Raw genomic sequence first — 15,173 nt, forward strand, 5'->3', positions numbered from 1 at the left:
TTTTACAGCAATCATATTACCAAACAGTATGCTGAATCTAGACGACAGGAGTTTATGTGGGCCCATCAATCACTCTTGAACTTGGCAGGAGTTTTAATAATTAAAAACCATCTCTGAAAGTGAGTCTTTACCTGGCCGCCAAGAAACCCTGCAAGCCAGGACTCACAGCCTCCCTGACCTTCTTGGAGGAGAGCGAGCATTATGCATTTTGAATAGAAAGAAATCTGACATTTCAAAAGTGAGTGTGAAGAAGTTTGGGCAAAGGACAGTGGTGGAGTGTCAGCATGGAGGAGGGGAGGGTGGGGGGAGCACCTCCCATGGAAGAGAACGATCATAGAGCACCAGTATGGGGAGAATAGTGGTGGAGCAGAAGCAAGGGGGAGCATGAGAGGGGGCTTTGCGGGTAGCCATTAAATAAAGCAAGAATAGCTCTTCACCAGGGCTAGGAAAGGAAGGCCTGTCTTGCTTTCATTGCAGTTAGGATTTTATTGGAAAGTTGCTACAATTGTTGCTGGTCCTTAAGTACTTATCCCTGGCTGGGGATGCAGTTCAGTCAGTAGACTGCTTGCCTAGCATGTAGGAAACCCTGGAGTCAATCCCGGCATCACATACAGAAGTGTATAATCCCAGCGCTTGGGAGGTGAAGGCAGGAGGCCGGCCTGGGAGACACCACCTCAAAAATAAATAAACAACAATGAATGTTTGCATGCATCCTGCTACAGAGGCTCCTCCCAGGGTTGGCTTTCTGTTTCTTTTCTTTCTTAAGAAACTTTATTTTCTATCCACTTTTTCATTTTGCTCAAGTGTCTTGTAGACTAGCTTGTTACCCCTCAGTGGCTGAGCAATACAGACCAGTCCTCAGTGGTCCATAGGGGACTGCTGGACAGGCACAGACAGCACCTGTACACCCTCAGACTAGTGACTCGGGAGCTGGCAATGTCCGTTCAACCTGCAATTCCTCCCTGGTCAAATCCTTTTCAGCAAGCACCTTCTCCATCTCCTGGGGTCTCTGTAGAAGCAGAGCTTAGGTGTGACCTTCCACAGGCGCTCACGGGAGATGGAGCTATACACACTCAGACTCTTCCAGGTCAGTCTCTACATCAGACCCACTGGGTGAGCTCCCTGTTGCTGCACAGGATGGCAATGTTTCTGTAGTGCAGAGTAGAATGTGTTACACAGAGCGATGGCAGACAGGTTGACATAAGATGCCAGGTGGTGGTGGTGGTGCTGCTGCTGCTGCTGCTCCTGCTGCTGTTTCTTCTCCTTCTTTTCCTTCTCCTTCTTCTTCTTCTTCTCCTCCTCCTCCTCCTCTTTCTCGAGAGGGTTTGAGATAGGTTTTTTTTTTTTTTTGTGTGTGTGTGTGTGTGTAGCTCTGGCTGTCCTGGAATTTGATCTGTAGACCAAGCTGGCCTTGAACTCACAGAGATCTGCCTGCCTCTGCCTTCCAAGTGCTGGGATTAAAGTGTGCACCACCCCGCCTGCCCCTCTCCAGGTTCTTGATGCAGATGCTGTCACTGTTCCTCCTGTAGATGTGCTCTACCATCTGGAGGTCAAGGGAGGTGCCACTGAAGTGTGTCCCAGTGGCAAGGAACGTGAAGACACCCTTCTTCGTCTGCTTCAAGGGATCCAGACACTGTGTGAGATTTTCCTTTTATATTACAATAGGAATCAAGAACAGAGCCACAGGGATCCCTCTCTGAACAGCAGCGGAAAAATTCCTTCTAGATTTCTAGATGTCTCAGTCTCCAATTGCTTCAGCCATTTAGGCTAATTCAGGTCTTACAAAGCCATTAGCCACCTTCAAAAACGGAGTGACCATGGAAACTCCTTTTGGCTTTGTCCCAAGGGCAAAGTAGAGAGCTAGATTTTCTACTCTTGATGGTCAGAAATAGCTATTCTATGCCAGTGTCAATATGCTGATTCTCCCTCCTAACAGTATCGAAGATGATGGAAACAGGCACACAGATGGCTGTTGGGAGGAGGAAACATTGGGGACCAAAGGAGGAGACAAGTACTGGAAGGAGAGAAGCTCTTTTGAGAAAAGCAAAGAGTCAAATTATAAGCCAGACTCAGTAGTTCTAAAGGAGCCAGATGCTAATCACTCTGGTTTGTAGGTTGAAACAATATCATCACTGGTTTGTGATGACACAGGGCTGGAGAAGTTGAGAGCACTGGCTGCTCTTGTAGAGGACCTGGGTTCAATTCCTAGCACCCACATGATGGCTTACAATGATCTATAACTCCAGTTCTGAGGCTCTCTTCTGGCCTCTCTGAGTACTAGGCACACACACGGCACACAGACATACATGCAGGAAAAATATCCATACACATTAAAAAAAAAATCCAAAGCTGTACGGATAAAGGGCACTTACAGCTCACTGCTCTGCATGAGTTCAATCAGGTCCATGAAAAGCACATCCCGGTTCCTTTCACAGAAGCCATCCATGTCATAGGAAACCTGGCCAAGAATGAAAAGAAATCAAAGTTTATCCTATGTAGTTCTCCAGCTAAAAATATCCTAAGTGGGTAGTATGGCTATCCTCATCAGAAGATGGACATTTTTAGCTATACCCTTTGAGGTTTCACACTTTGTACTGTCTCACAAAGGCTATCAGACCATGATCTACAAATGGTCATGAAGCATGGACAATGAAGACCTTCCTCGCCTGATGATCTGTGAGAAGACTGCCGTCTGTGCATCCACAAGCATATCTGGGAAATACGTTAAAGTTTTAGCTCAGGGAAGAACAAGGGAGCCCTTGCACTCACTCATCAAGTACATCAACTGAGGCTTGGCGGTTGTTCTTAGAATGGCACCAGAGCTGGGCCCATCTGTCCTAAAACCCACGCTCAGGGATCTTGGTTGACTATGACCAGCTGGGAGGAAAGAGTATATCTGTGAATTTCCGTAGGACCAGGAAACGTCCGAGAGCCATGACCCCAAATTCCATGGTTGGGTACCATAGGCACCTAGTTGCCCAAACTCCTTTTAAGGGAAAAGTGTAAAGTGTGCACTTTCTCCTGCTTCATAGTCCCAGTGCCCATGGGAAAGTGAAGGAATGTAAGTTTGTGATTGCAGCTGTCAAGACGAGAATCTACTGCTTCAGTGTTTGCGAGATACACCAGGGAGATTCACACTTTAAAAATAAGCAGCCCTGTGGGCGGTACTTTAAGTCTTCAAATTCTTTAAAAGTCCTATTTGTTGGATGAACAAACAACATGGATGTCTATTGGTTCATGGGAAAACAAATCCCACCCCTAAAGGCTCAAAATGAGCCTCGATGCTGGCCTGCTGAACCTCGGCCTCGGGCCTCACCTTCCCAGCATAGTGGTGGATAATGAAGCCTTGGTTCCAGCTGTTGAAGTGCTCGTGGCTCCCGATCTGCATCTGGAGCTTCTGGAGTAGGGTCTGGTCGGCACCCTCTCCCACAGCATGCATGGTGGCACACACGTCATCCAGGATGCTCATAATTCCAGGAGGGTTCTAGTGGGACCGGGAAGGCAAGGCTCTGGTCACTGAGCCATCTAAATACACAACGGCTATAGGGTCACTTCTTCTTTTTCCTTTTTTTTTTTTTTTAAAGATATATTTATTTATTTTACATATGAGTGCTCTATCTGCATGCCAGAAGAAGGCATCAGATCCCAGGATAGATGGTTCTGGGCCACCCTTTGGTTGCTGGGATTTGAACTCAGGACCTCTGAAAGAGCAGACAGTGCTCTTAACTGCCGAGCCATGTCTCCAGCCCACAGGGTCACTTCTTAAGCCACGCTGCTCCAAGACTCAGATGCCATCTCGGTCATTAGTCGTTCCTCCAGGAAAAATGCACTTAACATTCCCAAAGGAGGTTTTATCATTCAGACCTAAAGATGGAGGAAACTCCATTTCCAAGAAGCTAGGTAGCTCCTTAGAGCGCTTTACTTTTATTTTTGGTGTGTATGTATTGTATACATGTTCCTGCTATGTGGGTGCGTGATAGGACTGGAAGCTGTGGCCCTCTTTATGAATGCTCATTTGCTTTGTCCTACAGCCAAGAGCTACCTTCTAGAATTCAGGAACAAACATTTGCAACTTGTACACATTCTTATGTGTAATAAAATTCTTATGTGGCAATAAAAGCCTACTATTTTATTTTCACACGTACCAACGTTACTGCTAAAATTCTGTGCAAGAGTTATTTCCTTATCAGTTGTAAAGCAATGACCCGGGGCACGGAGAATGAAAGTTCACTGAAGGGTAGACCAGTAAAGGGAACCGCAGGCTAGTACTTACGACTTTGCTCTCTATGAGGTCACACACGATTTTATTATTGAAATATTCAATGGGCGTCCATCTAATTCCCTCCTGAACATATTCTTCCTGGATAACAGAAATTAAAAGCTTGCATAAACCACCATGAAAGTGAAAACTTGAATCCCTTTCACATACACTAAGAGGTTGATAGGAAAGAAACATCTCATAACTTAATGGTTTTCATGTTTTGCTTGAGACATTAAAATTGATATCATATAATTGTTTGAGACAGTGTCTCATGTGTCCCAGGCTGGTCTTGAACTCATTATGTATCCAAGAATGACCTTGAACTCCTGATCCTTCTGAATCCATGTGTTTGTTTGAATGACAATGGCCCCCATAGACTCGTTTATTTGAATACTCAGTTGGTGGAACTGTTTGGGAAGGATTAGGAGATGTGACTTTGTTGGAAGAGGTGTGTCACTGGAGTTGAGCTTTGAGGTCTCAAAAGCCTCCTTCAGTCTCCCGTGTGCTCTCCTCCTTCTGATAGTGGCTTGAGATGTGAGCTCTCCGCTGTTCATGCTGCCATTCTTTCACTCTGCCATCATGGACTCTAAACCTCTGGAGCCATAAGCCCAATTAAACACTTTCTTTTATAAGTTGCTTTGGCCATGGTGTTTTATCACAGCAAGAGAAGAAGAAGGAGGAGAAGAAGGAGGAGAAGAAGAAGAAGAAGAAGGAGAAGGAGAAGGAGAAGGAGAAGGAGAAGGAGGAGAAGAAGAAGATCTTTCTAGGACTTTGTATGTGACAGGCAGCTTGGAGACTACTTCCGTCCTTCTTGTTCATTCAGCTCTCCTATTAGTGGTTTCAGTCGATCTCCACATGAGAATCTCCAAGTAGATGTACAGTGAGCCTCTCACACATACTACATGCACCAGTCTTAACCCTTCTAATTTTAGCTTTCAATAATCAATAACAACCTTGCCATTGCCCAATTCTTCAAGATATAGAGCCAGGTCTGGAGAGATGGCGCAGAGGTTAAAAACACCAGATGCTCTTGCAGAGGATCCAGGTTCAGTTCTAAGCTCTCATATGATAGCTCGCAAATACCTGCAACCCTAGTTCTTGAAGATCCGATGCCCTCTTCTGGCCTCCATGATTACCCAGAATGCCCGTGGTAGTCCCTAGACAGCATTTGATATGTGTAGCATGTGTACAGAACCTCAGGATTCGAGCTTTAGAAATAAGGTCTTTGTAGATAATTAGTTAAGGATCTCACGACTAAATCACTCTAGACATAGGGCAAGCCCTGAACTCAAAGACTAGTGTCTCAGTGAGAAAAAGGAGGAGGCTAGAGCATGGAGCAACAGAAGGTAAGGTAGGAAGGAGAGTTTAACCAGCACAGGCACAGAAGGCCAAGAGCCAGCAGGATTTGGCAGAGAAAGAATCCTAGGGAAAGAATCCTAGGATTTTTGGGAGTCTCCCTTCGGCTTCTGGAGGAGCTGCAAGGCTGGATTTTAGACTCTTGTCACCTGATGATAAGAGAAGAAATTTCTGCTACCTCAAACCCCCGGTTTTGATGTATGATGGTGACTCTGGAAATCTGAAACAACATAGCACCAGGAATCTCAGAGAACCTACAAGGCACTTTTAGAACAAAGTGTAAGCAAGCCATAACTCAAGAAAGAACTCAAATGCCAGTGTTGCTAAAAATATGAATACTTTAAGGGGAAGATTGGGGGTGTTTCCCTGACAATGGAGGTCAGAGTGAGGGCTCCCATTTCACCTTGGTCAATGGGACAGAGAGTTGCAGAAACAGCTCACTCTCAGTCCAGCCTCTTAGCTTCACTTGCTGACAGAGAAAGAAACACACAGCAGATGGCATTTGCATTTCAAAGACTAAAATACTGCAAAGGCATATGGCTTTCCTGCTGATTTTGGTGGGTACATTTCCTAATACAAGACAGAAACCCAAATCGATCATCAAAAGAGAAATCTATATTTTTGAAGCAAATCAGACAGAGAACAGGATGAAGGATGAGGGACTGCTTACCTGTTCTGCCTTTAGCGTCAGCTCAATAAAAATCTGCTGTAATTTTTCATTAACAAAATTGATGCAGAACTGTTCAAAGCCGTTTTTCTGGGGGGAAAAAAAGAAGGTCCTTTCCTGTAATCATTTCACAAAATCATTTAAAAAGTCACTTACTTCGTGGTGATGTACTGAAATGTCTGTGAAAGCTGTTTCAGAAACCCTGGCTACGTCAATAGAGGAAGCTTGGTTTATATTTAGGAGAAACTAATTTGGTAAAGGTACATGGAGAACTCACAAAGGCAAAGATGAGCTGGAGCCTGCTGCATCTTCATTGCCTAGAATTATTGCTTGTAGGCCAGAGGAAACATCACCTTCCCTTCCAAGCTCTGATGGTTCAACCTGGCCTTACCTGGAATCAATGGTTTTCCTTCCTTCCTTCCTTTCTTCCTTCTTTCCTTTCTCCCACCCATCATCCCTACTCCCCTTCCCTCCTTGCTTCCTTCCTATTTATTACTTTTATTTATGTAGTGTGTGTGTGTGTGTGTGCCACACAGCCCCACAGAGGACAGAAGAGGGCATCAGAGCCCCTGGAGCTGGAGTCACAGTGGTTGTAAACTGACTGATGTAGACATAAGGAGCTGACTCCAGGTTCTCTAGAAGGGCAGCAAAGGCTTTTAACCTCTGAGCCATCTCTTCAGCTCCCTCTCTTTCTCTCTTTCTGTTTGTATTTCTTAGCTTCTCACCTCCCTCCTCTCCTTTATTTTTTTTGTGTGTGTGTATTCATGAGTGTGTATGCAGGACCCCTCACTGTGAATGCTGAGATGAGAGAGGATATGGGGGTCATCACTCCTTGCCTTATTCCCCTAAGACAAAGTCTCCTACTAAACCTAGGGAGTGAGGCTAGTGGGCAGCAAACCCCAGTGAGCATTTGTCTCTATCTCCACAGCATTGGGATTACAGGTATACACAGCCATTTTATCTGAACTCAAGTCTTCATTCATGCCTGCATGGCAAGTACTCATACCCACTGAGCCATTCCCGGCCCCTCCCTCCACTGCTTCCTTACCTGAAATATTTCAAAGCCATAGATGTCCAGGACACCAATGTTGTATTCCTCGTGGTCCTTCTCCATGGCTTTATTGATGGACTAGGAGAAAACAAACAGAGTACAGATAACTCCTTTCATTCTTACTGGTCAGACATAGGGGAGGGTCAGGGTCAGGGAGCACTGCACAGCAACCACCCTGACCCCTGGAGACAGGACAGCTTCAAGACAGGGGTGTTATGCTTTAAAAAGGTCTCAGGATGCCTGGCAATGGCAGCACATGCCTTTAATCCCAGCACTTGGAAGGCAGAGGCAGGCTGAGTTCGATGACAGCCTGGTCTACAGAGCAAGTTCCAAGATAGGCGGGGCTACACAGAGAAACCCTGAATAAAACAAACAAACAAACAAACAAACAACCAAACCAAACAAACTAATAAAAAGGATCTCAGTACGATCCGAACAACAACTGTAGCATGTGTGTGGTATATGGGGTTGAGGGGATAAGAGGAGGTAGAGGCAGGGTGTGTGTTTGTACAGTGATGGCAGAGCTGGTACTCTTTAAGAAGTCCAGAGGCCTGGAAGAAGCTGTCATCTCAGGTGATGCAAGGGAGATCATGCCCTGAACCAGGGATGCTCCACTCTTGCAAAACCTGCAATTGCCAGTCACATGTCCCCAAGTCAGAAGCTGCTTAACCCTAAAGAACACAACATGTCGCTGATGCTGAAGATAAAGTGGTCCCAGTTCCCAGAAGCCCATGCAGAAAGAGAACAATCTACAGATAACATAAATTATTACGTGTGTGTGCATGCGCATGTGTGTAGGGGCATGTGGAGGTCAGCTGTCTTGTCAGGTGTCCTCTTCCTTTGCTCTCTGCTTTAGTGTTTGCAGGTTTCTCAGTGAGCCTGCAGCTCAGTGTTTCACCTACAGTGGCTGGCCAGCAAGCTCCTGGGATCTGCCTGTCTCTGCTTCCCAATCCTGGGGTTATGGGCATGAGCAGCCATGCCTGGCTTTTGTGGGGATAGCAGAGATTTGAACTCAGGTCTTCTTGCTTTCCTTCTTGTTTACCAAGGGCTCTTACCCACTGAGCCATCTCCTGGATGTCTGGCCAGCAAGCCCTAGTGTCCTCCTGTCCCTGGCTCCCTGGCACTGGGATGACAGGGATGAAGTACTAAGCCTGGCTTCTTACATGGGCACTGAACTCAGGTCTTCATGACTCTTCAGCATGAATTTTACCAGCTGGATCTTTTCCCAGCTACAAAAGCAATTGCTTATTTCAAAACATTTTTCATATTTATTTCCTTTATGGATTTCTGGCGCTGTGTATGTGAGTATGCATGTATGAGCCATAGCCTGTGGAGGAAAGAGGATCAGTTGTGGGAACTGGTTCTCCACGCGGGTCCTGGGGATGGGTGGAAAGGACCTTTACTGGCTGAGCCATCTTGCTAGGCCTTGCAATTATTTTTAGCTCAAGAGGGGAGCAGCGTTCCAATGGGGACGAGTTCTGCTTAGCACGGCTCTCACAGCGGCGGTCAGACCACCATGCCCCCACTTCCCAGACGGAGGCCTGAGATCATACAGGATAAGAGACAAGGCTCAGGTTCAAACCGAAGCCACACAATGCCCAAGACTGTGCTCTAGGCCGCATGATCCGACGGAAGAGACTCACACCCAGCAGGGCAGGGGCGGCATGTGGTGGGGACGCAAATAACAAAGGAAAACAAAACAGAAAAACATATTCCCGGAGTTGGTGAACGCTGTGTTTTGGTGGACATGGGGCATTTCCTGGGCAAGAAAATGACGGCTTCTTATGCGCTAGTGAGTAAAGACATATAGCACGGCATACAAAAATACAGATATACAGCATGTATACATACATATACACATACATGCAGGAAGCATGCACACATACTCCATATATACATACATACAGCATAGCACACAAACACACAGCTCATTATACATATATATACAGCATACATATATACATATAGCATACACACATGTATGCATACATGCATACAGCACACATACATACACACACATATATGCATACATACCTATGGTACAGCACACATACATACAGGGTGCATATATACATACATACATACATACAGTAGAACCTAGTTAATATCAGGTCAAAGTTATGTCAGTTACATGGCAACCACCACCATGGCAATCACCACATTGCCGCATACCCTGAACTGACACACAGCTGTGGGCCCCAGGCCCCCTTCCGCATAGTCTCCTGCCCCCAGCCTTGTTCATCTATCAGCATCGCCGCCTGAGATCCCTTTTAGTAAATGGGGGGTCTGGATAACACCTGGCCCTGAACTTCCCAAACAATCGAGGCCTTCCAACAATCACAAGCAGCGTGGGAAGCAGGGTCCTATCCTGTCCAGCTCCCCAGCCCTGCCCGAGATTTGTGGGTAGAGTGGCTACATTTGGGCACAGATTCCTGGGATCCAGTGGCTGCTGTTCCTGGCTAGGATATGCTTTGGGTTTCCTGTTTGAACACAGAGAAGCAAAAAAGCAGAACAGCCAGGAATCTAAGTCTCTCTAGCATAGCCAACAGGAGCCAGGAGAGCTCTGGCCATTTTCTTTCTTTCTTTGTTTCTTTCTTTGTTTCTTTCTTTGTTTCTTTGTTTGTTTGTTTGTTTGTTTCTTTCTTTCTTTCTTTCTTTCTTTCTTTCTTTCTTTCTTTCTTTCTTTCTTTCTCTATCGGCAGGGTTTCTCTAGCCACTTTCTTTCTTTTTATTTGTTTATTTATAGACAGGGTTTCTCTGTGTAGCCTTGTCTTTCCTGACTTGCTTTGTAGACCAGGCTGGCCTCAAGCTCATATAGATCCACCTGCCTCTGCCTCCCCACGTGGTGGAATTACAGGCGTGCACCACCATGCCTGGCTCCAGCCAGTTTCTTAAGCTCTCTGTGCCTTGTTCTGTTCATCATGTAAACCAACATAATATCTGAGCTTCAGGACTGTTGGAGAAATTAAACGATGACCCTTTCCTCTGAAACACTGAAGTAGTACGTGGAAGAGAGTGAAAACTAGCGTCTGTTAGTCTAACATCAATGGTGGCCCTGGTTAGCCCAGATTTACACTCTTGGCTTTCCCTATGGAATATAAATTATACCTCTCTACACCAGAGGCAGGGCCAGTAAGGGGGCTCAGCGGGCATAGGTGCTTGCCACCAAGCCTCATGACCCGAGTTCAATCCCTGTATACTACATAATGGAAGGCGAGAACCAATTCCTGCAAGCTATCTCCTAACCTCCTGCCACACACACACACACACACACACACACAACTAAAAATAAAATCTAAAAATTATAAGTATATTCACATATAAACATGTGTATGATTACACTGTGTCCAAAAGTATCAGTTGATTTAAAAGTACATCCAGCGTCAAGCTGGGTTTGTAGCCCAGCTGGTACAATGCTTGCCTAACATGCACAAAGCCCAGGTTCATATCCCAGCACTGCATAAAGTAGCCATGCTAGTACATGACTATAGCAACACCCAGGAGGTAGAAGCAAGAAGATCAAAGGCTGAAAGTCCTCCTCAAGCAGGGTGATGGTTGTGCATGCCGTTAATCCCAGCACTCGGGAGTTCGAGGCCAGCCTGCTCTATAGAGTGAGTTCCAGGACAGCCAAGGCTACACAGAGAAACCCTGTCTCAAAATAGATAGATAGATAGATAGATAGATAGATAGATAGATAGATGAGTAAGTAAGTAAGTAAGTAAATAAATAAATAAATAAATAAATGGGGGCATCTTTAGCTATAGATTGAGTTTGTGGCTAGCCTGGAGTACATAAGACACTATCTCAAAACAAAACAAAACAAAAATCCCAATGGAACAAAAAAACCTCTCAATAATAGAGAGCTATCTAAAACCTTCAATATTTCCCCCTTTGAAAGGTACAGCCCAGTTCCCATGCCATGTGAACTACTCTTGGTGGCTTGCTCAGAACAGACTGAGTGTGTCAAAGTGATAATAATTAAGTCCAAGATCAGGACATAAAAAACTAATGGCCCGTTGCTCACACGTCCTGTCTTAGATCACTGGCACAGGAAAATCAGCTGTGAGGACATCAGGCTGCCCTAAGAGGTGCACATAGCTATGAACAGAGACCTCACCCAACAGCACATAAAGCCTTCTATCCAACACCACAGCCGCAGCCCCAGGCCAGCCTGGAGAACTGCCCTCCTTCAGTATTGAACTTTAACTGTGTTGGAATCAGAACTGTTGAGCTGATCTTGAATCCCTGCCCCACAGAAACGCAAGGACAGACCTGTGCTTATCACATCATGTTTGAAATGACTTGCTACAAATTAACCGGGTTATTACCAAACACAACATTCCTGAGCCTTTCCACTCAGAAATCAAGGATGGCCCTGGTCTGCAGGCTTCCTCCAGTCCAGTCCTGGCTTTCACTGAATATCTTGTGCTACTGTAATGGTTTTAAGTACTCCGTCTTGCTGTGACTATCTAGGAGTTGGATTCAAGATTCACCAGAAGCAGAGAGAGAGGGAGGGAGGGGATACACAGGGCAGAGGGGGACAAGGTAATGATGCAAAGGAATGAGGCCAACATGAGAACAGACTCTTGGTCATTGTATTTCTCACGTCTAAAATTCGAAACTTTGCCCACGTCCACGCGTGCTTACTTACATCTACCAAGAAGTCGAAGACCCGAGCATGCAGGGCCTTGGCGAGAGCGTCCCTGGTGTAGCAGGCCTGCTCCACATTGAGGGTCACGTGGATGGACTCCGACTTTCCTCCCCATTTACTATCCATCTGCCGGCTCGTTAGCTTCTCTTTCAAACGGTCTTGGTTTATACCCAGCAGATAGGCAGGAAAAGCCAAAACTGTAGAACAGAAAACATGGTTGTCTTTCAGAATTGTAACTCACATCTCATAAGCACATGAAAGCCCTGTGCGGACGTGGGCAGATAACGAGCACCAAAGTTAACTTCTAAAACTTTCACTCTTCCGGAGATGACGTCCAGCCAGGCGGTGGTGCTGGTGCGCGCCTTTAATCCCAGCACTTGGTAGGCTGAGGCAGGCAGATCTCTGTGAGAAGACTGACCATCAGCGCCATGCACATCTCCATTTGCTGTTCCCGGTTGTTCTTTTATGTAAACCAACCCCTATGGTTACTGAGACTTCCAATCATTCAAATCAGTGGCTCGAGAATGATGAGGCCGGTCCTTTCCCTGAACCCCCACCACCATTGACACCACACAGAGACATTGAAAATGGACATTTCTCTGTGATTAAGGCAAAGACACCCACAGGAACTCAATCAACAAACCTTTCTTTGGCTTTGAATGTTTTTCTTCCTTTGGTGTAATGTCTCCTTGGCCTCATGTACAGAGAACTTGTAATACCCGTTATAGACCTACTAAACCCTGCAATCCCCTACTGATCGAACGTTTACACGGAGAGGGATTACAGAACATAGAGAATAAAGAGGAAAAGATTGTAAATATGTATTAAACCTTGAAGACAATCTAGGAATGTTATTAAATAAAGACCCCTCCTGAGAAGCATACTGTATCTGAATAGACTATAAAATTCCGAAAGAATTTAGGACAGGAAGCTCTTAATGCCTTTTGGTGTAATCAAGGAAGTGGCTGCACCCGGCCTAGGCAGACAAGGAAGGGTGGGATTTGTACAGATGTGGAGAGAGCAACGGTATGTGGTAATGGGAATGAGCTGGGAGGCAGAGGCATGGCTGGGATGTGGCCTGTGTCGAGCAGATAAGTATCCACGACAGCTGAAAGCTAAGATTAAAAGACTGGGATAGATTTTGATGCATTGGGGGAAGGGTGCCCTGGGATGGGGAGCAGAAGAAAAAGGGGCTCGGAAGTCAAGTATATATGTGTTTATGTGTTTATATGGGTGTGCACTCGTGCACAAGTCCAGAGGTCAATGGCACATGTCTTCCGTGGCCACTCTCCACCTCATTTTTTGAGACAAGAACTCTTACTGAACCTGGAGCTCACTGATTTGGCCATGCTGGTTGACCAGCAAACCCTAGGGATCCTCCTGTCTCTGACTCTCCAGGGCTGGGATGACATATCACTAAATCTGACTTCAGAAGATAGGTTCTGGGGATTGAACTCAGGTCCTCATGCTTGCATGGCGAGTACTTCCCAGCCCAGAAGGCTTTTAATAGACCCATCCCATGGCACTGGAGGTGGCTTGTGGATGGAGGGGATTATGCCATTGGTATCACAGTATACTTGTACTGTCTCACAACACATACTGAGGGAATTTGGGGTCTTCAAATAGAAAACCGAAGGCTCTTGAGGGTGTTGTTTCAGGCCACAGGACTTGCCAAGAGATGGGAGTCCCTTGATCTCTAGTCAGAATGTTCATATCTGGATAAAGGATACCATTCTTGGGCATGAAAGTGTGCTCAGATTGCCTCCTAATGCAAATGAAGGATTTTGTAGATACAAATAAAAAATCTGAACTTTGATAGTTGTGTCTCTCACATTACTGATAAAAGGAGTGTGTTAAGATCTGGTGGTTGGTGTCACCTTTGTGGCACACACCAATCACCCCAATACTTAAGAAGGTAGGTGGAGGCAGGAGGTTTACAAGTTCCAGGTCAACCTGAGCTAAACCAAACAAGATCCCCACAGGATCCTTTAACAGTGGGGATACACCATCAGCCTCCCCATCCAAGTGAGTCTACTTGGATCTCACAATGAGTGTTGGGATGTAACTGACTGACCCTTCTCAGCACTTAATTTTTTAAGAGTCAGTCTGTGTCTTTTGGGGGGGGGAGCCAGTACCACAACAAGGCTTTTCTCATGCTCATGAAGGTCTCACAAAGAGCCCGAGGCACTGTTTCCTTTAAACCAAAAACCTATCTCTCAGGCATTGATTTTTTTCCCCCCAGTGGTTAACTCCTAGAAGCTAATTCTTCCTCTATACAAAGTAAGGACAGAGGACATTCCCGAATCACACTGGACTTGTACAGTTGTGGGGACCAGGAAAGCATTCACCAAGTAGCAGACATCGAATAAGCCTTTCCAACAGGCATCCAGGAGGGCATGTCCCACTAGATGCCATGGGCCTTCTCATCAACACCTTAGAGAAGGGATGGGGAGAAGCTGAGGTGCTGAAGTTCTTGCTATGCAAACGTGGGGACCCCAGGAGAGTTTAGTCCCCAGAACTCACATAGAAAAGCCAGGGGTGGTGGTGCACATCCATAATCCCCTGAGACAAGCAGTTGTCTGGGGTTCTCTGCCCAGCCAGCCTAGCCTAAGTGGGGAGTCCCAGGTCCTAGCGAGAGCCCAACAAATCGATTGGTCCTGAGGAACAACACCTGAGGCTGACCTCTGGCCTCCACATGTGCGCTTGTGTCCATTCACATGCACACACAATTATAGGAGCTGAGCACGGTAGTGCGCTCCCGTGGTTCCAGTTACTCATGAGGCTGAGGTGGGGCCCTTCTGGGTCAAACCCATCCTGAGTTTCCTATTAAGATTCCATTTAAAAAAAAAAAAAAAAAGATCATATCCACTAGGGCTTTTCTCATCATTCATGGGAACTACACAGTGAGCGGCTTTATACAACCCAACGTGTTTGTTTTGTAAACATGCGATTCCCCCTAAGCCTTAACCATGACAAAAGTGGGGAAGAGTTGAGCTGTCTGATAAACAGTTCCAGCTGCTATCTTTACGGCCTTAGCTGAGGAAACTAAATAAGGCCGAGATGAGAACCTCTGAGACAAAACAGAAGGGAGTGACCGGACCTGTGTTCTCCTTCCATGTCTCTCCAGTAGAAGAGGGTGGATCTGAGGGCTGCAGGCTCTCCAGAAACAAGGCATGGAGCGTGGCTG

At 46.0% G+C, this 15,173-nt stretch overlaps 1 protein-coding gene across 1 annotated transcript in view; it reads right to left on the bottom strand.

Annotated features, from left to right (window-relative positions):
* The window catches only part of Myo1e (myosin IE), a 182,885-nt gene that overhangs the window by 44,858 nt on the left and 122,854 nt on the right, over positions 1–15,173 (bottom strand). Inside the window, exons 10-15 of the mRNA XM_060384821.1 lie at positions 11,987–12,183; positions 7,333–7,413; positions 6,288–6,374; positions 4,274–4,360; positions 3,317–3,484; positions 2,373–2,458 (exon numbers count right to left, since the gene is read on the bottom strand). Coding sequence (XP_060240804.1) covers positions 2,373–2,458; positions 3,317–3,484; positions 4,274–4,360; positions 6,288–6,374; positions 7,333–7,413; positions 11,987–12,183 — 706 coding nt within the window. The remainder of the gene's footprint in view (positions 1–2,372; positions 2,459–3,316; positions 3,485–4,273; positions 4,361–6,287; positions 6,375–7,332; positions 7,414–11,986; positions 12,184–15,173) is intronic.

The sequence above is a fragment of the Meriones unguiculatus genome, chromosome 6, assembly GCF_030254825.1.
Source record: "Meriones unguiculatus strain TT.TT164.6M chromosome 6, Bangor_MerUng_6.1, whole genome shotgun sequence".
NCBI classification, from domain to species: Eukaryota; Metazoa; Chordata; class Mammalia; order Rodentia; family Muridae; genus Meriones; species Meriones unguiculatus.